General features: G+C 45.0%; 3 protein-coding genes across 3 annotated transcripts; all 3 read right to left on the reverse strand.

Moving 5' to 3' along the window:
• Window positions 1-919: 919 nt before the first annotated feature.
• Window positions 920-2613, reverse strand: LOC102707097 (BTB/POZ domain-containing protein At2g24240-like). Its single transcript, XM_040521154.1, has one exon. It carries the CDS (start codon window positions 2597-2599, stop codon window positions 1250-1252), a length of 1350 nt encoding a protein of 449 aa, XP_040377088.1. The 5' UTR covers window positions 2600-2613; the 3' UTR covers window positions 920-1249.
• A 2371-nt stretch (window positions 2614-4984) lies between these two features.
• Window positions 4985-12005, reverse strand: LOC102706164. The gene is made up of 15 exons (XM_006647440.3): window positions 11633-12005; window positions 10954-11157; window positions 10665-10846; window positions 10089-10215; window positions 9791-9982; window positions 9192-9242; window positions 9022-9112; window positions 8492-8898; window positions 8036-8146; window positions 7361-7443; window positions 6946-6997; window positions 6804-6872; window positions 6687-6721; window positions 5971-6054; window positions 4985-5894 (listed from the first exon to the last, which is right to left on the reverse strand). Exons 1-15 carry the CDS (start codon window positions 11729-11731, stop codon window positions 5396-5398), a joined length of 2286 nt encoding a protein of 761 aa, XP_006647503.1. The 5' UTR covers window positions 11732-12005; the 3' UTR covers window positions 4985-5395.
• Window positions 12006-16288: 4283 nt separating this feature from the next.
• LOC102706444 (temperature-induced lipocalin-1-like) lies at window positions 16289-17275 on the reverse strand. Its single transcript, XM_006647441.3, has one exon. The coding sequence runs from the start codon at window positions 17060-17062 to the stop codon at window positions 16490-16492; it is 573 nt and encodes a 190-aa protein (XP_006647504.1). The 5' UTR covers window positions 17063-17275; the 3' UTR covers window positions 16289-16489.
• Window positions 17276-23305: the final 6030 nt, after the last annotated feature.

The raw sequence follows: 23305 nt of genomic DNA on the forward strand, positions 1-23305 counted from the left end.
AAGTCAAAGCATGTCGTGAGAGCAAAATGTATCGGGATGTTTTGTTCGTTTGTTTGTTTGTTTCTACGTACCAAACTCTGAAGCGAGACGCTCACCCACCGGCTGCTGTTGCTGCTGCTGTTGATGCTGCAACGGTGCTGAAGGCTGGCTGGCTGGTTGGTCACTGCTGAAAACGGCATTGCGATTGCAGGATATTCTGGTGTTCATCAGTGGTGACAGAGCTCGAGACATCGATTCGTATGTGATATGTTTGCTGCTGCTACTTAATAGAGTAGTTAGTTAGGGCTAGCATCAAAAGCAGAAAACAGAATGCAAAAATTGGAAGTTGTTAATGTAGAAAAAGGTGGCTAGTTCGGAAAATGAGGACAGGCCAAGGAATAGGCGATATACTATTGTGACAAAACAGAGAGATCCTAGCAAGATATGTTCTCGCTCTCCTTTCTTCTTTCCTTTTTGTTTTTTTCTTTCCTCAATTTACTTGCAGATATGGATAGAGACAAACAGGTTTACAAGTTAATCACTGACGAAATATGATTATGACCTCTTGGGACATCACAATCAGTGGAGAGCAGATCTTTCGACCTCAAATATTTGAAAACTGTAGGTCAGAAACATCTGGCAACGATTTTGAGACAACCGTTTGAAAATGAAAACGATTTTGACAGAACACCACCGAAAAATTGACTACTGATGGATGTATCAAGGCTCAGCAACAACAACAATCGTTGCTTGGTGATCACTAACATCACAAACAATTGGGCATGAGTGACAAAGAATAATGATAGAGGTGTTCCTTGAAAATGACAGCATTTCTCTGATATCACTGTCATTCTTAGGAAAAAACATTTTAGTAGCAATTAGCAGTTTTTTTCTGCAAAGCACATAGCTAAGTTTAAAAGTAAATCAAGATTTAATACCCTTCCTTCTATCTCCATATAAACATTATGTCATTTTGTTTACAAGTATAATGATAAACTACACCGTTATAATCTGAAAAGATCAAACAGTGGATATATATCTTTTTCTCTAACTAATGAGTAATTTCTATGCTGTACGTGGTGGCTCCATTTTTGCCATCTGGATACATCAAGCTTACTTTGGTGACACTTAAAAAGTCTTAAACTTTTCTACTTCTAACAGTGATGAACTGACGACAAAGTTACGACGTGTTTACTCTTCCAATTTCCCTGTCAGTTTTCAGTGATCATTCTCATTCCGCTCTTGTTACAGTGACCAATCCAAATGATGGTCAGATGACCGGCGGCGGCGACGTCTCCCAGACGTCGACCACATTCTCCTCGTCGTGCAGGGCGAAGAGGCGGTCGCCCCCGATCGAGAAGTCGCAGATGGCGCCGGCGTCGCTGCCGCGCAGCGTCGACGTCAGCACGTGGTCGGGGCCACTGAACACCGAGATGGTGTCGTTCGTCGAGGCGAAGATCTGGCCGCCGTGCGCGGCGAGCTTCGGGTAGCACGTCTCCTCGCCGTGCGGCGCCTTCTTCTTCCTGGTGGTGAGCTTGCTCCGCGACCTCCACCGCACGCCGGCGGCGTTGCTCCGGATGTCGAGGAACCCGAGGTCGTCGTACTGGTTGATCACGCAGAGCGACCGCCCGTCCTCCATCGCGATGGCGTGGAGCACGTGCTTGTCCTCGAGCGACGCCGGCGTGCCGACGTCGGACCAGGACCAGGCGACGTTCCTGTCCCGGAAGTCCAGCAGGCTGATGAAGGAGGAGTCCGTCCGTGGGAACATCGTTGCCACCATGAGCGTGTTCGTGCCGTCGAGCCACTGAAGCTTGTCGGCGTCGCCCAGCGCGCAGCCCGGCGGCTCGTAGAAGAAGTCGGCCTGCTCGCCGGTGATGCAGTCCCAGACGCCGATGCCGTACTCGTTGAACCGGCCCTTGCAGCTCGCGAAGATCTTGCACCTCTGGTCGAAGGCGAGCGCCCCGGGGGTGAAGGACCTGGCCTGGCGATCGTGCGCGACGCGGAAACGGTGGCGCAGGTCCCCGGTGAGCGCGGAGAAGGCCGCCACACCGCCGTCGCGCCTTCCGGGGCGCTCCCGCGCGGCGACGAGGAGCGTGGCCTCGTCGAGGTACGCCGCGTCGTTGACCGGCGCGTGGTCGAGGTACACCGGCCGGCGCTCCTCCATCACCCAGTTGTACACGCGAACGGCGCCTCCGTGCGCGACGCAGCACCCGCCGTCGGGCGCGGCGCGGACGGCCGTCCCGTCGCCCGCGGCGCTCCCGGCCACGGACGCCGCCAGCCGCAGCCGGTCCCCGTCGAACGGGCCCCAGCGCGCGGCGCGGACGCGGTCGAGGACGCCGTAGTAGAGCGCCTCGCGGCAGAGCACCCCGTCGTCGACGTGGGGCGGCACGTGGAGCGCCCCCGTGCGGAGCAGGTCGAGCAGCACCGCGAAGCACTCCGGGTCACGGTCGATGAAGTACTCCTCCACGCCCCCCTCCCCCCCTCCCTCGCCGCCGCGGTTCCAGGAGGCGTCGAGCATGGCGCCGAGCATGGTGTCCCGCCCGGCGCTGGCCAGCGTGGAGGCCGTTGTCTCGAACACCCTTCCTCCGACGTTGATCCGCACGCGCCCGCTTCCCTTCATGGCTCGCACTCCGTACTCGCGGGGAGGAGGTGGAGAGGGAGTGGCGCGCGCGACGACGGTACGCGGGCGGCGTTTTTTTGGCCCCTGGATCGATCGGTTCGCGTATTAAAACGGCCCGCGCGTGCGTGCGTGCCGGCCTTGTCCGGGGTGGCGGAGAGAAAAAAAAAAAACGCGTCGCTTTGATCGGGTCGCGCGAGACGTCACCCAGCACCACCGGGTGTGTCGCGGCTGTTGCTTTCACGCGACGGTGGCGTCGTTCGGGGCGCGGGAGCGAGGGATTACGGACGGAAACGGGTGGATTGGGGGACTTTTGGGCGGGGGTGGTGGCGTCGTCTCCTCGACTCGGGGTGGCAGCGCGGTGCACGCACAACGGCGCAAGTCGAGACCGGGAGGAGTGGAGTACTGGCTGGTCCTTGCAATGGTCGCGTAGTGGAGTAGAAAGCCAGGATTGGGTGTGCGCGACGAGGGGGTCGGTTGGACTTGGGAGTCTTGGACCGGCACGTTGCGTTTGCACGAGGGCGGAAAGCCACTCTAGACTACTCCACAACGACCAGTTCCAATAAGCCACAGGGCTTAGAGAACGATTTTTTTTTCGCTCGGAAGAATTGGAGATGTTTGTCGCGAAGTCCATCAAACACGGCCTCCTTGGCATGTTGGATTGAGAGTACCACACCTAAGGGATGTGTTACGCGCTTAGCTCAGTTATGGCCGTCGTTTCTACGGAGAATTCTGTCCTTTACAGGACAAAAGGGTAACCACGCCACGCTAGCTGAATCTTCATCATTATCAACCAAGGATAAAAATATATGTCCGTATCTTTTGGCTTTGGTTTATAACTACAAGGCAAATTTTTAATTTTTAACTTTGAATTTAAATTGATTTTGAGATATTTTTTTTATCTTTTAGCCTTGACTTCTATATTGCTACGAACATGTATATAAAAGTCTTATTTATAAATTATTTTCTGTTTGTAAATAAAATATACCGTTAGATTTTTTTCTTTCAAAAAAGCGAAAAGATGACCTATATTGGCACTCAATTGCACACTCTCAGTTGCGTTCTTGCCGGTCCAAGCGAAGCATGCAAATTGACGGGATCACAGTAGATGGGCGATGAAAAATTGTGCAATGAGAACGACGTGCCGTGCAAAAGGGAGGCGAGCTGATCTAGCATCGCACTTACTGGTCCTATCTTGGTCGACTCTACTGTCGGATAATGTTCACAATGTTTTCCTCTCTGACGAGACATGTTCTTTTCGACCCCGTTAAAAAACGACGGCGAGCCTGCATGGTTCAAACATAGAAATGGACGGCTGCCAAATCCCACTATCCAGTTGACTCTTATGCTACGATATATAGTGACATGATAATTTACTCCATTTCAAAATATAATTACTTTGATATCTCACCACGGTCTTCGGAATAATATTTTGATCAATGATGTGTATAAAATATATTATTTTAGATAAAAGGAGTTACTTACACAATTGGTTTTTTATATTTCTATTATTAATAGTCAGAATTCAAAATGTTTTATTTAGCATTGTTCTAAAAGTATATATTTAGGACGGTAGTAGTAGTATCAAGTTGACCACCAGGGGACAGAAAGATTGCAGGATGAACGGTTTAGACCTAACCCCCTTGACCGATGATGCTTCCCAGATGACCAACGAAATCATAAGCCGTTGTTTCTGAGATTAGGTGATGCCCCTTTTATTACGTGTTAGTTGGCCACTGAACATTTTTGCAGCCGACTTGGATATGGTATAGTTGGAAGTGATGGAATAGTTGACCTGGTTAGTGTCATGCCTCTGCCATGGCACGAGAGGAGACGGCCGACCAAGTCAGTGCTAGTTCATCATTGGTCATGCCGTCATGGACTTGGTAGCCCAAAGACGAGGTCGTGCATCGTGGGGTACGCAGTACGCTGCATCTCCGTTTGATTCATTTTTCGAACATCTGTGCGTCCATAGTCAGTGAACATTATGTACGGGACTCAAAAGCAAGACTCTTACTAAATGGATTTCAACTTATTAAGTTATTATCAGGAGGCAGTGTGCAATCTGTATAACCTTTTTATGCTGGTCTGGCCCTTTAGGTTGCCAGACCGTAGCCACCTTCAACATGTTTGCAATCAGAGACAGGGATATCACTGCTTCCACTGGGCACAGCTGCACAGACAAAAAAAAACTTTGAACCGTACATGAGTACAGAATACTGAATAGCATGCCAAGATAAACGATATAAGGATACTGACAGACATGAAACAACCTGCACAGATGACCAAAGCAGTTAGCTGTAAGCATGATCTCACAAAAGAGATAGTAAAAGAAAGACAAAACAAAGATAATAATAAATAACATCTACTTGTAGGTGAGTATTGGGTTCTGAAACAACATTTCTTAATTGTGCCAGGCGGGGCTGTCAATCCGGCACATCAGCTACAAAACTCATTTGCTCAAATGGCCTAAATAAATAAAGACATCAGCAGGCTAGCTATAACACCATCCGGCACAACTATGATGTCATTGGCCTCTTGGCAAGCATGGGGTTTAACCAACCATTAAAAGTTGCGCACCTGCGCCTAACATTACAGCTAAAGCATTTTTTTGTTTGTTGTTGTCTACAACCCCCTAGTTAAATCTGCTACATGCCCAATCAGCTGGCAATCCAATAGACAACCGACCCAAGGAGTTACAACCACACACGGTGCAATGTTTTAACACCTTTTACGACTAAGCGAACCTTTTTTGAGTCTAAGAGCGAATCCATTTACAAGAGAAGTTAGCGAGTAACTTCAAGCCTTCCTTCTGCGCTTCTTTCCTGCAGTAGATGCACCACCAGCGGATCCTCCCTGCTCCACTTCAGTTGCTGCCTCGCCTTCGGTCTCCTTCCGCTTCTCTTTCTCAGCTGAGGCATTGGCCTTGGATTCCTCACCGGCCGCCGGAGCAGCGGCAACCTTTGGCTTCCGACCTGGCTTGGATTTTCCTTCACTGGACTTGCTCTGATCCTTCAAATCCTTGCCTCCGCTGCTAACCTCCTTTGCTTTGCTGGCACTCTTGCTGCTACCATCCTCAGGCAGATCATCCTGTGTCTTCTCAGCTGATTGAGCGGCTTTGTCTTCAGATCCTTTCTCAGCCTCCTTAAGGTCACTACCAATCTTAGGTGTCTCATTGGCATCCTTCCTTGCAGCTTTCCCCTTTGACTTGCTTGAAGTTGCAGAGATGTTACTTTTGGGTGTTCCATTGCTGGAACCTTTTGGACGACCCCTTCTTTTGGGAAGATCACCCCCACCACTGCCATTAATCAGAAACGTAATCTCAGAAAAGATATAATCAGTTGTCTACATGGCTTTTTTTATTAGCAACTTACCTTTTAGGTGTCTCTGCATTTCCTTCCTTCAGTTGCAACAAGTTCTGTCTTCCTTTTCTGCCCCTACCCCGTGGCTTAGGGGAACTTGAAACAAACAATAACACAAATTCAACAATACCACTTGAATGAAAATAAGTACCATAAGCTAGTTATAGGGTTCACAATTGGGATAACCAATGATTTTGTGGGTACCCCATTCACTTCACACCAGGTCCAATCAGTGTTCAATTTTGTACTATGCATTTGAGTTGATTTCCAGGAAAATGAATAAGGATGAGCCCATGGGTTGGCAACAACCCAACCCAGAGTCATCCTTACTCTCTAGGGATAACTAGCAATTACTAGGTGTTCTCAGAAATTTGCTGAATTTCAAATGTAGAACCTCATAGCTGGTTCCCTACACTACCCTATTTGACAAATCCACTAGAACTATGTCTTTAAGTCCTAGCAAACAAGAAATACAGAAGCAACATTGCTTAAAACAATAAGAGGAACCTTAAATGCACCAGAATAGGACATGCAACAATGTTGCAACAAGAGTAAGACCACTACTTCAAGAAACTTGAGACAAATGTATCATTAAAAATACACTGGATGTTATGACTGAAAACCTGTGATTGAATCAGGCCAAACCTTGAACTGATAGCTATCTACCAAAGTAAAAATGTGGTTTTGAAGTTGCAGGTATGAGAGTGGTGTCAGGATGATTCACTTACATCTCAGACGCCACATCAGGGGTTTTATCTTGTTCCTGCCATAATAAGTGCTAATCAGGACAAGAAAAAAAAGAGAAATCAGAATCACAGCATTATCATGATGTGAAGTGCGCATACCTCACTGACGAAATCCCACTTTTCTTCCCTAAGCAGTAACACTTCAACATCTCCATCATCGTATGCAATCTAAGCTCCCCAAGTATAGAAGTCAACCAAACAAGAAAAAACAGGAAAAAATAGTCAGCATAAGAAGTCATACCTTGTGCCTTTTTGAAGCAGTATCAAATGAGTCAATAACGCCCTTGTAAAACCTGCAAATATTTTAAATAAAGGACTTCAAAATTTTGAAACAGGCTACAAAATAACAAATCAATAAGCTATACCAAAGCAAATGACATGCCACATCAATAATGAGCAAATATAATCAATTAAAACATCAAACTGAACTACCCTAAATATAAGTCAATACTAATATCTAAACGCCATTATAACTACACAAGAATAGATAGGCATAAAGAAGTGAAAGAAGGCAATGCAATGAGATATCAAATTTATATCAGCTTCATTCAGATACTCCCATCTCATCAGGAAAAATTGTAACAACCACAGAAGTTTTTCCATAAAGACTACAGTACAGCATGACACATCACACATCTAATGTTCATATCACTTACTTCTCATCGTCTGGCCACCAAACTTGGATCCTTGAACCAACAATGCCAGCATCGAGGCCTTTATTTTTCCTAGAACGAGGAATCTGCAAAGGGTATATAAATTTAAGGATGAGACCAGATTACTAAAGAAGAAACTACTAAGTAAACAAAACCATGAAAAGTTGAAAGCACAGGCAGAAAAAGGAGAAAACTAAGCTGAAGCAAATGATAATTCCAGTGTCTGCATCTTTACTGACCAGCACTCAACAATCCAAAAACATGCAAATGTTATCAGGTGTCTTGAGAACAATCATCTTCAAGCTTTTAAAACAATGTTCTAAAGTATTTTTTTATCATAAATCACCTGAACAAACTGGGAGCCCTAAGTCATCAGAAAATATAATCAAATGTTTTTTAACATAGATTTTTCGAACACAGTATTGCTAATTTTGAAGGTCGCGACAGAAAAAAAACATTATATTTGGGCTATTGGATCTGAATTCTCCACAAGGCAGATTTAATAAACAGAAATTTTAGTAAGCACATTATCTTTTAGCTACAGCAAGGAAGCACATGCTAACTTAAATTACACTTTTATGAGTAAGCAATTACATGAAATACAAGCACAACAAAGGCACAGCAGAAAGGTAAGGAAACAAGATCTAATCAACCACGCATGCATAATCAAGTACATACCTCTAGTTCATCATCTTGTGAACGTTTCCTCTTGGAGCCAATATTCTCCTGGCCTTGGCTGCCCTTGTTTCTAGCTGACCCCTTGGACACGGACTTTGGGGAGGCCATTTCCTTCATCGTGATAAAACAATCAGTGTGTTGGTAAATTATAGCTGTTTTGAATTACTACCAAAGATAGGATCAAAACATAATTGGAACACAATAAATAACTCCTATATACTCGTGCTATAGTAAAGTTTAAAAGATAATAGCATGATCTGAATCACATATAACTGTATCAGTAAACATAAGCTCTCACTTTCTTGGAACAGAAAACCTACTCAAGCATGCTTCAGATATGCAAACATAGCAAGCCAGGGGAAATAGTAACAAAGATTGAATAATGCAAGCAAATCAATGCTAAATACAGGCTGCTTTACTAATTATATATAAATATACTGGTGACAAGAAGACCACCTTTAGGCTCAGATCCTTAGTAGTATCTTCCTTGGAGTCAGCTTCATCCTTCTGCTGTTTCAAACTGGTCTTTTGTTGCTTTTTTGATGACCCTCCTCCACTTGCCTTTCCTGTAGAAGTCTTGGTGTCATCCTTGGAGGACTGCTTTGTTAACTTCCCTGCTGAATCAGTAGCCTCCTCAACCTTCTTCAAACCCAGGACTTTCTTTCCAGCAGCCTTCTTCTCCAATGACTTTAGTCCAGGAGGTCGACCTCGCCTTGCTTTGACCACACCTGGTTTGCCTTCAACACGTTTTGGTGTTTCCTCGGCAGCTCCATTAGCTACCTTTGATGACTGCTTAACACCATCTTTTTTCTCTGTATCCAGATTGGATAATTCCTTAAGATTAGCAGCTGCAGCTTCTATACCTTCAGTTATACAAGATTTCAACATATCAGCATCTTTTTTATTTACAGAACATTAATGTTGTTTCAGGCTTCAAGCTTATCCTTTGGAGGAGTCCAAAGGAGATGGTCCTTGACAAAACTCACCATTATCAAGTGGAGTTGCACCATTGCCAATAGTAGTAGTCTGAGTAACATCTTGGTCATGGCTAACATCTTGCTCCAACTTTGAACGTTCCTGAAAATAGAGATGGAACGTTGTATTATCAAGAGTTGATTCGTTTATTTATATAAAACAGAAGTGCAGAGCAGCATACCTGAGGTAGCTCATCAGAAATAGTCCTTTCAGAAAGTTTGCCATCGTCCACCTAAACACAAAGAACTCAAAAGTTAGAATAGATGAATCCACACCAAGACCTTGTGGCCAATTTGGGCCAATTTGTTTTCCATTTTTAAAGATAAGATGCTGAAATGAACTGTCTATTATGTTCTGAGACCAATAGTCTTATTCACAACATGGCAAAATCATTCTACATAATGAAACCAATCACAGTTTCATCTTTGTGCTGAAATGAACTGTCTATTATGTTCTGAGACCAATAGTCAGTTATTCATATCATGGCAAAGTTCATTTGACAGACTAAAGCAAATCACAGTTTCATTCCAAGTGATCCATTCCAATACAGTTCTACAGACTAAAGCCAATCATAGTTTCATCTTCCAAGTGATCCATTCCAATACAGTACACTGCAGAGCACAGTAATAAATTCAAGGCTTATCTAAAACTACACACGAAAATAAAACTATATTATAAACAAAATGTCCCATTCTAGCACCTATGATTATAACATAGAAGGCCTTAATGTAAAAAAAAAAATCTGAATATAAGTTGCTACACGTTAGTAATTCAACTGACCATATCTTTCCCAGAAGGATCAGCATCCATGTCTTCCTTGACATCTGAACCATCTTCACAAATTGTTGCAATAATATCGCTGTATTCATTGAAGGAAGTGCCTTGAAGTAGTTGCAGAAAGACTGGTTTCAGTTTTTCAGAGCATGCACCTATCACCTTCTCTGCAAGTTCAAAAGATGCAGCAGAATTTTCCTGGAATGAAAAACAAATCAATTAGATTGTATCTTTTTTTTTTTTGGGGGGGGGGCAAGGATTGTAGATCCATATTGTTGGTGTCAAGGAAGTAAGAATAATATACCTTCAGCTCGGACTTAGCATGCTTCAGCAGACATTCTGCAATGGGTGTTTCAACTTCGTCATCCTCTTCTATTACCAAATTCATTATTGTAGTCATACAGGTTATAACTTTTTCTGAGTGGTTTGGTCTGAAATGAGACAACAGGAGATTTCAAATTATAAGAGTGTACATGTACATATCAAGGATACAATTTAGACATCTGTAATTATAACATCTAACGAAAACATGTTAATTATCAATTGGCCAAACTAGTAGCAGGTTATTTAGGTAATAACAATGCAATAATCTCTGATATTAGTACTGGCAATTCAGCTCAGACTAATGACTTTATACAGAACATAGAAGAAGTGTCTAAGAAAAGCATTGAATAAGATACTGCTGCGCGTGACAGATACAGGAGTATAAAAAATATCGGCCATTCGTATTCATGAAGAACTTTTACAGATAAGAACTAAAGGAAATAAAAAAGATTAATTGAGCATGCCTGGAGAACATAATATAGTAAAGTTATACTTCAAACATATCAGGGAAAATATCAAATATAGATGAAATTGAGATAACCGATAGGTTCCTTACTTCACAGTTGTGAAGAAGCTGTGAAACATTTGTCGTATCAGATCTTCACAATCAAGATCCAACATTACCACACATAAGCGGACCTTAGCCACAGTTTCAAGAATTGAAACTATCCTTCCAAACAAGGGGCTCTCCATATCATCCAGTTTCTCAAAAGACCCCACCATTATGGAAAACACGTCCTTTGCAAAGTAGAGTAGATAGAACAGGTCAGAAATCAGGTTAACAAATACTACGTAGTAGTAGAAAACAAGGTCATCTTCATAATAGTAAAAAAAAAAAGAAGTACCTTCATCACATTATCGTCATATGGAGTCTCAGGTGCAGTGATCCTAGTTATCTCAGATATACAGGAAACCACAGAAAGCTTCACTTCATAACTAGAATGATCCAACAGCTCTTTCTTGACCAAAGCAGTCATTGCCGGGGTCATAGCACTAACAGTGCTTTCAAGAGGAGCTTGTTCCACTTTCAATATGTATCCTTCGGCCTCCTGCATGAACAAACAATCAAACCGATCAAATAAAAAAATCATTGAAATGATTAGACTATTAGTAAAACTGGAATGTTAAAGATTATGGTGCATTGCAGGAAGCCAACACCACGACAAAACTCCGCATATCAGCAACCTGACCCAAATATCAACGACAGAAACGAAAAACAGGACACCTCTCACTTGCTCTTCCTGTAATAACGGAAAATCGATTGCAGAACACCAGAAACCAGATGAATCGAAAGCAAAATTCCAATCCAATCAAAATCATAGCTTTAACCCCAATCAAACCTCACCGAATGGAATGTTACAATCCAAAGCATCCGGACCATCCCGAAATCAAACAATAACCCCATAACCACGCCATCAACAAGAGAGAGAAAAAATTCCAACAAGCAGAACCCTAACGGAGAGAAAAACAACCACACAGAGCGCCAACGCACGAATTGCAGGAGAGCAGCAAAAGCAGGCTTACATGGATGAGCTTGAGCAGGGCATCGACGTCGTCGGGCGGCGCCAGAAGCTTCTCCCCGACGTCCCTCAGCTTCTCCTCGAGCTCCCCGAGCGCCGCCATTCCGCGGGAGCGCCCGGGCGCCCGGCCCCCTCCCCCCCACGGATCCGGTCGCCGCCGCGAGATCTACGTCTCCTCCTGCCGCTAGGGTTTCAACGGCCGGCCGGTCGGCCGTCGCACCCCCTGCCTCGCGGCGAGGGAAGCGGCGGACGACGGCGAGGGGCGGGGCGGGGCGAGGCGAGCAAGGTGACGAGGAGATTTGTGTTAGCTCTCTCTCTCTCTCTCTCTCTCTCTCTCTCTCTTCCAACGCGACGCGATTTGGGTGCGGCGCAGGCCGCGCTCCGCTGTGGTGGTGGTGGGGGAATCGGGCTCGGGCGGGGGGCCCTTTTATGGGCGGACGGGGTTTTCGCCCTCGCCGCGGCTCGGGCCGCCAAAAAACTGCACGGGAGCGGACGCGTCCGGGTGGGGTTTTTGGGTCGCGGGGGTTGGGGCGCTTCTCCTGCGGTCCGAGGTGCGCCGCCACGCGTTGGGGTTCGGGCGGACGGGACTCGGAGGCGGGCGGCTGTCTGAGACGATCTCGGCCGTACGTCGGCTCCCAGTGGAGCGTCGGGGGACAGAACGGGTGGATGGATGGATGGCTGGCTGTGGAAACGTGCTCCACGGCCGCCGAAATGGGCAGGGCCGTAATACGGTCCAGGTACATCGGCGGCTGCCTTGTGCCAATGTGAAAAGAGGGGGAAAAGGAAAATGGAAATGAAATTGATTCGTCGGAGCAGGCGCGACGTGACGGCGGAGACGGTAGAGATAGAGGCGAGAGACGGCGGCGCGACGAGGCGAGAGGCGGCGGCATGACGAGACGACGATGGTGGTGCGCCGTGGACTAAGAGGGTAGGTACCGGTGTTGGTACCGATGTTGATAGAGGAGCGGAGCATATAAACTGGGAGGAGGTATAATGACGAGTGCGGGTGCGTCTAGAGGTAGAAGACGACGCTTCGAGACGAAGGGTATATATACGAGCGGGAAAGAAAACGGGGCCTTTAGATTGGCGTGATCTAACGGTCATTGCGTGCAACGGTTGCTAAGAAGCCATCATAAATAATGCACCAATTTTGTCATAACGTATATCGCTCCTCTAGACATCGGCTCTTCCAAGTAACTTTTGCGGAGAGTGTGGGACCTACAAATATTCAAAATGCTAAATTGGTTTTGTGAAAAGGCAGCCCATGAAAGGTCTAGCCCCTGGTTGGTTAGGCCCAATCATGGGTCATGATAGGGTTATATCCTTTGTCGTCAAGACTATGATAGTTCAAACCAAGAATATTTTTTTCATTTTAGCTCAATTCCTCGAGTGTTTCGTGTAAATCCTAACGGTCACCACATCTTATTTTACCAAAATATCAACAGTGTAAGTAAATAACATATTTAAGAATCTATGATAAACTGATAGCCCACTAGTTAACAATACATGACACTACGTAGATGGTCATTATTATTGCAGGTGTTAAATATTGATGACCGAATGTAGCATTTATATCTTGTCATGCTATTTTTATCGCAACGTACCTGATGATCAAGAGTGGATACATGTTTGTTATTTTAACTTGTAACATGTTAGTACATTGCAATGAGCTTGTATAACCCAAAGCATGTTGCATATGCTTGTATGATTAGGATGGGTTGGAGCCTGGATAAGCCTAAATTTAACATTTGATCCAATTTCTTCGTTTTGCTAACCAACAATTTCCTTTTGAGGAGAAGATGTTGATTGCGTGTTTTATGTGATATATGAAGGAGCAAACAGATAACTTTGCTATAGTGTCACCGAAGACAACAATTATTAAGGGCAAAAGGCATGATATAGTAACTCCAACATCCCATGAAAAGATAATTGGACCTGATTTTTATTTTTTCTTATTATTAGAAATATGTTCATTATATTCCCGAGGGCCCACTAATCAGCTCGGGTTTGGTATCCAAGTGATTTTACATATATGCCCCTAAGTCTAGGGCAGGGTTTGATGCCCAAGTGGTTTTACACTTCTGTCCCTAAGTCCTAGGGTTTGGTGTCCAAGTGGTTTTACATCTATATCCCTAAGTCAGGGTTTGGTGATTTTACATCTCTGTCCCCAAGTCTAGAGTCTGGTATCCAAGTGATTTTACATCTCTACCCCTATTTACAGATCTAGGGTTTGGTGCCGAAGTGATTTTACATCTTTATCCTTATAAATGGGCATTTATGAGGTTACATCTACCATTCCTTATTTGATCCTTAATAGTCCTCGACCCAACTATATTTAAAATGGGCCTACCATCTATTTTTGGATCCACAAGTGCCCTACCTAGATATTTTTGGCCTCGAGGTCTTCACTCTTCCACATGATTGTTAACGTTAGATTATTTTCAGCGTCAACAATGATTGATAACATACCAACGATAAAACCTTAGTCTATGCTCTCTTCTTGATATCCATCCGTATCCATGCTCTTTGCCCATCTTCCAAGTCTTCATCTATGTTCGCTAGTCTTCGGCCATCTTATCAAGTCTTCCTAGGCCAAAGATGTTATTCGCATGAATTGAGAGGTTATTTGCCGATCGAAAGGGTCAATAAATTTCCTAAAACAAATAGTACTAAAGATAAAAAATTTCTATAGTGACTTACGCTAATCTCAATCCTCAAGGCATGATCATCCCAAAATTGGTAAAATTCTAATTGGAGACTTTCCCTTCCAGCTGGGAATACCCACTTTTTAGTAGCGTGGGAATCAGAAATATATGTTCGGATGCTTGGCTAGGCTAGGCTCTTGGAAAGAAAACGTACGTACTGGCCTCGAAATGCTTGACGCGGGCTTGATTGGCTAAGGTCCTTCAAGGTCAGGTTTTTCATCGGCAAATTAGGTGGTGTTTAGATTGAGAAAATTTTAGAAGAAATATCACGTCAAATGTTTGACCGAATGTCGGAAGGGGTTTTCGGACACGAATGACAAAACGAATTTTACGGCTAGCCTAGAAACCGCGAGACGAATCTTTTGAGCCTAATTAATCCGTCATTAGCTCATGTTGGTTACTGTAGCACTTATGGCTAATCATGGACTAATTAGACTCAAAAGATTCATCTCAAGATTTCTTCTGTTACTGTGCAATTAGTTTTTTGATTCATCTATATTTAATGCTTTATTTAGATGTCTAAAAATTCGATGTGATATTTTTGAAAAAAAATTAAAAACTAAACAAGGCCTCATCGTCCGTCATTTCCCCCCGGCCGTAACGTACTGCATGCCTGCGTTGCTCATCCGCTCCTCCAGTCCTCCGTGCAGTCCCGGAGTATCAGGACAGCTCCCCTATTTGCTGCACCCCCCCCCCCCCCCCCAATCGCGGCTCCTGAAGCAAATGGGGTGATTGAATGTTTATTTAGCAAATAAAATATATTTTATAAATAAAAATTATATATATACATATTCTTAGTGATTTGAAAATTATGACTGAAAAATAAAGTTAGGTGAAAAACTTCAAATTTAAAGTTAAAAATTTGAATTTCGTGAAAAGATGGGTTGACCGTACTGTGCCTATCAACCCATGTACTACCTCAAATTGGAGGCAATCATTCGATGAAAGCTCATATTGTTTTCCACTCCATCCGAAGTTCCATTGTGCGTGTTCAAAGTTTCTGGTTTGGCGTTTAAATTTCTTTGTCTGTTACACATATATCTTTTCGCTTGTGCTTCTGTTTATAAGCCAATAAGTGAATTTGTTGTCTACTTGTTACATGTATATATGTTACCCAAATAGCTAAGATTCTTATAGAAAAAAATTGATACTTCCTCTATCCCTAAATATTTGACCATTTTTTAAAAAAATATAAAGTTATATATATGCATAAATTATATTTAACAATAAATGAAATGATATAAAAATAATTAATAATTATGTAAATTTTTTAAATAAGACGAATAGTTAAACGTGTATAAAAAGTCAATGGCGTCAAACATTTAGGGACAGAGGAAGTAATATATATTAATACATGTTATATCAATCTACTAAGGCATAAGCTTAATCTTGACACCAGTCAGTTGCAACAAAAATAACAAATTAATCTAAGTAGTATGAATATATCCAAGTTCATATTTTTATTGAAATTTACACAAATAAAATTTGAACTTATACGTTTATGGAGTGATAAACGACGTATTAATCTATCTTGTTAATTTTCTTTTTAAAAATGTAATTATTTGCACCCTCATCTTCTAACTTATATTTATATTTACATACCAAAATTTAAATTTTCGACCTTAAATTTGGAGTTGATGGGGTTTTCGTTGTAGTTTATTTTTAATCTTTGATTTTAAATCACTAAAAAATATATATAAGTTTTATTTATAAATTATTTTTTGTTTATAAATATATCGTTTAATTTTTTCATAAACAGTTGAAAAGACGACACCTTTTAGAGTTTAAAAACGTTTCCCCTCACCGAACTACTGAAGAACGGGTACACGGATGAATGATCTGAAGAGCCTGCAACATACTGACAAATATCACTTATCTAATTTTTATTTGCGCGGTATTCATCAGCACACTTGTTAAAGTTCTAACGAATTAACCCATGAACTAAACCACACGTATTAAAGGCCATATAACTCCTTTAGTTCCTTCAAAGCACAGCATTATAAACACATCATGCACCTTAATTAAGAACACACGCTGTTCTAGCTATAGATATAGCTATAGTTAATACAGTAACAGACTGCAAAGTCCATTTTATTCTCCAGTGCTAGCTGCAGAAAGGCAAACGAAAGTAGCAGTAATACTATTTCCTTCATCGATCATTTCCCGAAGAGCGACTGGAACCACCACCTCCCCTTGCCGTCGGCGTCGCTCTCCGGCGGCGGGTCGTCCTGCGGCGTCTTGCGCAGCTTCTCGACGTCGTAGCCCTCCTCCCTGGCCTTCTCCAGCAGCCGGCCGTACACCTCCTCGTCCATGCGCGTCTCCCTGCACAGGACCCACAGGTCCTTCCGGCGGGGCTCGCCGACGAGCGCGTACCGGTAGTCGTCGTCGACGTAGAGCACCCAGTAGTCGCCGACGACGGGGATGACGGGGAGGAAGGGCGGGAGGTAGAACTTGACCTTGAGCTTGGCCTCGTCGCTGGCCGGGTCGGCCCTGTAGGCAGTGCCCTGGATGGAGTCGCGCTTCCCTTTGCTGGTCCACGTCTCGTTCAGCACGTCCACCGTCGCGCCGTCGGGCCGCAGCGCGTACGTCGCCCGCGTGTCCCGGCCGTCGCGGGGCTGGAAGAAGTTGGGCAGCGACGCGATCTCGTACCACCGCCCCATGTACCGCGCCACGTCCAGCCCGCGCACCACCTCCATCTCGCTCCCGCTCTTCTTCGCCGCCGCCGCCATCGCCTCGCCGCGCGCCGCTCGACCGCGCTGTGACGAATGAATCGAGCTGCGAATTGCTGTGATCTCTAGGTGATTTTGCCAACTTGTTGCGCTGATCGATCAGTTGATCTATGGGTGGATATATAAGGAGAGGGTTTTGGGGTTGGAGAGGATAAGATTACTACGTGGAGGGCTCCGGAGCGCTTAAAACGAGCGCTTTGGTTTGCTTGCTTGCTTGCTCGTTGGGACCGGCCTGTTGGTACGTGGAGACTTGCACGTGAAGGTAACCTGCATGGTTTCTGTAGATCTCGGTCTCTCCTGCTCTTTTGTGCGTGTTTCTTTGCTACCATCAGTGCCGTTTTGGCAGTTTTCCCGGGTGATTTCATCGGTACGTAACTTGGTGTTTAGGTTCAACCTGAAAAATCTATGAACGGCAAGCATATTCAGAGAGGACAGTGATGTGGTTTCACACACTGCGCTAGGCACTTTTCATGCTACGAGTACAGATACCGGAATGCTCAGGATTAGTCCGGAACGTACGTCTCGTCCAGGACTGCTCCATTGGCGATCGACCTCGACGGGCTGATGGGTGATTGGCAGCTTGCAGGCCGGTCGATCTGCCTGGTACGCATGTGTGCCTTGCTCTCCAAGGTTGAAAACTCATTCTATAGCACAAAGAGATGGTAGAAGGATAAAACAATCCACGACACACGCTAGAGCACACTGCGCTTGTGTGTGCCATGTCATTATCCACGAAGGTAATCCTGTTGTCTCCTTCAGGTGTGTGCACAGGAAATCCGGAGACATGTCACTGTTGAGCAATGCTTTGGTTGGTTTCATGGCTTGGTTACGTGTTTCCATAGGGTTTCAAGGTTGGCCGGTACGGTGAGGGTCTGTTCCACGGCATTTTCTTTACAAAAAATATTATTATTAATAAAAAATTCAAAAATATATGTCGCATGAGAAAAAATGTTAAAAAATGACTCAATCGAACTTTGGAAGGTCAACATGCCGTACCGAATAGAGGATGAACGACATGGTCTTATCGAACCGAGTTACACCATGTGTTGGCCCTGTCAAACTCCTCTAGTTTGACACGCTCCCTCCTTGCTAGATCTATGGGTTCTCTCGAATTCCCCGATCCCTCCCTACAAGACTTGTGGGCCCTGTCGAATTGCTCTCTCTCGCTAGACCTATGGCCCCTGCCGAACTCCCTTAGTTTGGCATGTTCACTCTCCGCCAGACCTATCAAAGTAGAGCTCCTTGTCGAACTATGGCCGCGTTCGTTGAAGCCCTGGTAAGTTAACTTACCCTAGCATGGAAAACGTAATAATAGATTGGTACATGATTAATTAATTATTAATTATTAAAAAAATATAAGATAGATTAATTTGATTTTTAAAACAACCTTCTTATAGAAAATTTTTACAAAAAATACACCGTTTAACAGTTCGGGAAACGTGCGCGCGGAAAACGAGGGACATAAGTTATCTAAGAGGGAGGACCGAACACGATTTATGTGTGTCGACAAGCTCCCTGTTGAACTTCCTCCCTAATCCATCCACACTAGACTTGTGGGTCATGTCGAACTCTCTGGTTCGATAAGCTCCCTCCCTACTAGACCCGTGTCCCCTATTGAACTCCCATAGTTCGGTAGGTTGACTCCCTGTCGGACCTATTGGAGTAGAGGTCCTTGTTGAACTAGGCCATCTCGACAGGCTCCCTTATGAACAGGGCCACTAAAATGTCTTCTAGATGAGTATTATAATAAAACCAAGGTCAATGTTTCTCCGAAACCTGTTACTCTTTCATTGGGCTTCTTTCACTTTGTGCTCTTCTTTTAGTTACAATTACACGAATAAGACATCTTTTTTTGGAAAGATCCACTTAGATGACTAGTGTTGTATTCGCTCCATTCTATGTTATAAGATTTTCTCATCTTGCCTAGATTCATCTGTGTGCTAATGAATCTCAACATATATATATAACATATATATTGTTATATGGATAAATCTAGAAAAACCCAGAATGTCTTATAATATAAAATGAAGAGAGTATTTATCTTAGATGAAGCAAATACAACAGTTGCCAAACGTCGGTGTAAGAACGAAACAAATCTTATACACCCATGGCCTCCAATAGGCTTGCCGCCATTTCAATGATCATCTCTAAGGCAATATTCTCGCTAAATCCTTGTCACACCCGGAGTTTTGTCCCAAGCCTAAGTTCGTAAAAGAAATCCGTAAATAACAATTGGCTTAATTAACTCAGGAAAAATCCCTCTAAAAGAACTTAATTTAATTAAATCGGGGTTCACAAATCAATTAACAGGATTTAAACTCAAATTGCAGAAGTATAAAATTTGGCCAAATAAATTAATTTAAAACTCAGCAAAAGTAGTGCTTTCCTTTTTCCCTCCTTTTTCCTTTCTTTTTCCCTTCCTTCTCAAATTGGGCTGAAATCCAATTTTCCTCCTCTCTCTCTTTTTCTTTTCCTTTTTTTCTTTTTCCCCCTTCCTTCCCGGGCCAGTCCAGCCGAGCCGGCCACCTCTCCCTCCAAGCCGGCCCAGCCGAGCCGGCCTCGCCTGCGTGCGCCTCCCCTCCGCCTAGGCCGCTGGCAGCCGGCCCAGCTCGCTCGCCCGCGCCCGCAAAGTCTGCCGCCACCTCCCTCCTCCCTCACGCCACTGACAGGCGGGGCCTGCCTGTCAGCGACCGCGCCTGCGACCGCGCCCGCGCCGCCGCCGCGTCGCAACCGCCGCCGCCGAGTCCTCGCCGCACCCGACTCGATCTCCACCTGCCGCCCCGCCCTAGCCGGCCTCCCCGCGCTATAAATCCCCACCGCCGTCGCCCACTTTTACCTCTCCGCCCGAAGCTCCCGCCGCCGCCGCCGCGCTGTCCTTCTCCGCCGCCATCGCCGATCGACTGCGCCCACCCGCGTCACCACCTCCGCCTCGACCTCGCCGACTCACCCGCACCGTCGCCGCCACCGATGAGCGCCTCCTTCCTCCTCCCCTCTCTATCGCTCGTCGTCGTCGCCACGCCCGAGCTCCGTCGCCACCGATCGATCTCGCCGTCTGCGCCTCGCCGTCCTTGCCGCTGGCCGTCATCCGGCATTCGCCGCCCTCGTTGACTTGCCGCCGTCGCCTCGGTCGCCGGTGAGCTGTCGCCACTCCCCTCTCCTCCTCTTCTCCTCTCCGCAGGTTGTCGCTGAGGCCGCCGTCGCCGCCGCGCGCGTGCGCGCCTTGGGCGTCGCCGCCGCCCCTCCGCCCGCCGTCTTCGTTGCCTCGTCGTCGCCGTGGTGGCCCCGCCGCCGCCGGAGCGCCGCCGAGCCCGGCGCGTTGTCGCCGCCTCCTCCCCGTGCTGACGCCATCCTCCGTTGCCCTCCTCTTGGTGCGGCCGCCATCTCCGTTGTTGCCGCCGGTCACGCTATCGCCGTCGCGCTCGTCGCGTCGTGGCTGTCGCAGAGCCGCGCCGTCTCCGCCCGCCACCGCCGCTCGCGCGTCGCCAGTGTCGCCTTCCCCTCTCGGCCGTGGTCGTCTCCCCCTCCTCCTCTGCTCTGGGCCACTGACGAGTGGGTCCCACTCGTCAGCCGTCGACCACCCCTTCCCTCCTCTCTCTCCTCCCCGGGCCCCACCTATCAGCCCCTCATCCTCCCCTCTCTCCCATCGACAGGTGGACCCCACTCGTCAGCGCCGCCTCCTCTCTCCTCGCTGACGTCAGCAGCCCCATTAATTGCGGAATAATTGATTTAGGACTTTTCTGTTTAGTTAAAAAACCCAGAAAACTTCTAAAATTCATAAGTAATTCATATAGTCTCCGTTTAGGCCCATTCAAATTTCATTAAATTCATAAAATTGTCAAGAATCCATTAAAAATACTTTCTTTTGATGTTTCAGTAGAGTTTGTGCCTGTTTTATTTATTTTTGTGCTTTGTCGCTTAGATTCGGACCCCGCCGAAGAGCCGGTTTACTTCGAGATCGTCGCCGAAGTACCCCAGGGGCCAGAGCAAGGCAAGTGGCACTCATCTTTGATCATATTGAACCCATTATTGAAAATTCCCTGCTTTGCTTATTCAAACATGCATTGTTTTAATTAAAGTATTTACTGTATTTATTTGTCGGGTAATCCTTATTATTATACCGTTGATTATCCAACTTTATTCATGCTTGACCAAGGGTAACTTGATTAGAGTTAGGCCTAGGTTAATGCTTAGCCGTGCTTAGAACAAGTAGCTCATGGGATCACATTTAATTATGCTTAGTTCTGAATAGCTGTAATAATGATTCATTACCCGATTTGGGTTAATGTTAACTAAAATATTGATAATGGTGGGCTGCGGGTGCATGGTTTTGAGAGTCGCACCCATGGCAATTAAGGACCGATTCACGGGAAACCCTGGAAGTAATTAAGTGCTAACCACATGCCGAAATGGGTAGGGTGGGATTTGAAGCATGACTTCGAACTATTTGACGTACCAAGGCAAGGGTAGGCGTGATGGAGTATGGACGGGTAATCGTGGTGTAACGAAAGTCTCTGATGCTTTCGGATCTACCAAGGCACAAGAGGGGACTGCCCGACTTGGTGTAAAGGAGGGGGTGAAACCTGAAGTGCGGTGCGATTAAATAGGGAGGGTTATGTGACGGGTCCTATCACGGTCTCCTTTCCGGTATACCATGGTGGTATGTCGGCGCACGTTCAAGTGTAGTGGAGTCGTGTCTTGTGGGTATAGTAGTACACCTCTGATCAGAGTATAATCTATTCGAATAGCCGTGCCCACGGTTACGGGCGAACTCCCAGCTTCACTGTGACTAGTGAACCTTTAATAACTTGAGTAAACTGGTTTTCACTCGGGACTACAGCAACGTGATGTAACGTTGAGTAGTGGTTGGGCCTGTTGCAACGTGGTGTAACGTTGGACAGTGTTGTGGTATTTTACAACTGTTATTTACTTATCCTTTAATGTATTCAACTACCTTTATTCATTTTAATCTCTGTTATTTGTTTAACTGCTGCTTTATTGCAACTAACCCTAGCCTGCCCTTGATGATCTCTATGCATCATTTATTGCTCCTTTTCCGTGTTACTTGTTGAGTACGGTGGTTTGTACTCAGCCTTGCTTTAATTCTCCCTTCAGAGTTAGAAGTTGAGTCTGGTGGAGAAGACTCTCAGGAGTGAGCTGGTCTACCGTCGAAGCTTTGCCTGTGGACTGGAGCCATACCCGCTGGAGCTAGTCTACCTTTCTTTCCGCTGCAATTTCTTGGCGTGACAATCCTTGGCACTTACCATGCTTCAAAGCTTCATCTTGTTTGAAATATGATTGCACACTTGTTGTATATATGGATGACTCATCCATCACCTTGGAAGACTCTTTGGTTTCCCTCCGTTCAAATTTCACCAGCTATTAAAATGAAGACAGATTTCACACTTTTGCTTGTGGAGTGATCTAAGATATGACTGACAATTTAGCACATGGAGAAATATAAGAATCAATTAATCCTTAACAAGATAAAATATACACATAATCTTAACATAAGAAAACCTTATGCTACTCTAGAAAATCCCTCTTAGTCTTCAAAAGACAATAGTAAAAATCTAATATTGCCGCAACCATTAAAATAAGATGGCGAGCTAACTAAGCATGGACGTTACATCGATAAACTTGCATAAAATAAGATGTTATAATAAAATTGTTTGATGATGAGTAAGTCCATTTATTTTCTTTTATAAACTAAGTCGATTGACCCAACTTGTCATAGAAAGCAAAATCATGCTATATCCTATAACTTCTTAAACCCACATAATCAAATCATACAACTCATATAAACAATATTTCACGGCCAATTATAAGTCTATATCCAAGCAGAAAATTATCGCGACAACAAACATCTAGCTAGACCTACAAGATTGTGCTAGATCTGAAGCCACTCCTAGATGAACCAAATGAGAAGTGTGCAAGTAATTCAGGTCACAAGACTATGCCCACAAGACACATTGCATCATGTTGGATCTATCAAAACAAGAGTGAACAGATGGCTTTTGTGGCATTGCCGAGTGACCTACTCCACCATGATTGAATCCCAACAGTTGTGGATGCGATGGTGGAGAGAGATATGTACACAAGTTGATTAGAGCTGTACATTGAGCTAGCTCAACTCAGTGCAGTTTAGCTTAAGGATAATATCCAGCTCGGCTCAGCTCAACTAGAGCTAGCTTGTTCAGCTCATAAGCCAAAACGCCAATTAAATGTAGAACAAACAATATATAA

This window comes from Oryza brachyantha, chromosome 2 (assembly GCF_000231095.2).
Source record: "Oryza brachyantha chromosome 2, ObraRS2, whole genome shotgun sequence".
Taxonomy (NCBI): domain Eukaryota; kingdom Viridiplantae; phylum Streptophyta; class Magnoliopsida; order Poales; family Poaceae; genus Oryza; species Oryza brachyantha.

Bases quoted from the DNA above. Each gene is read 5' to 3' on its own strand.
- LOC102707097 (XM_040521154.1), bottom strand. From the start codon at position 2,599: ATGAAGGGAAGCGGGCGCGTGCGGATCAACGTCGGAGGAAGGGTGTTC.
- LOC102706164 (XM_006647440.3), bottom strand. From the start codon at position 11,731: ATGGCGGCGCTCGGGGAGCTCGAGGAGAAGCTGAGGGACGTCGGGGAG. The intron at 10,847-10,953 runs GTACTTCTTTTT...TACTTTGCAAAG, and splicing joins ATGACGATAATGTGATGAAG to GACGTGTTTTCCATAATGGT. The intron at 7,444-8,035 runs GTATGTACTTGA...TACCCTTTGCAG, and splicing joins CACAAGATGATGAACTAGAG to ATTCCTCGTTCTAGGAAAAA.
- LOC102706444 (XM_006647441.3), bottom strand. From the start codon at position 17,062: ATGGCGGCGGCGGCGAAGAAGAGCGGGAGCGAGATGGAGGTGGTGCGC.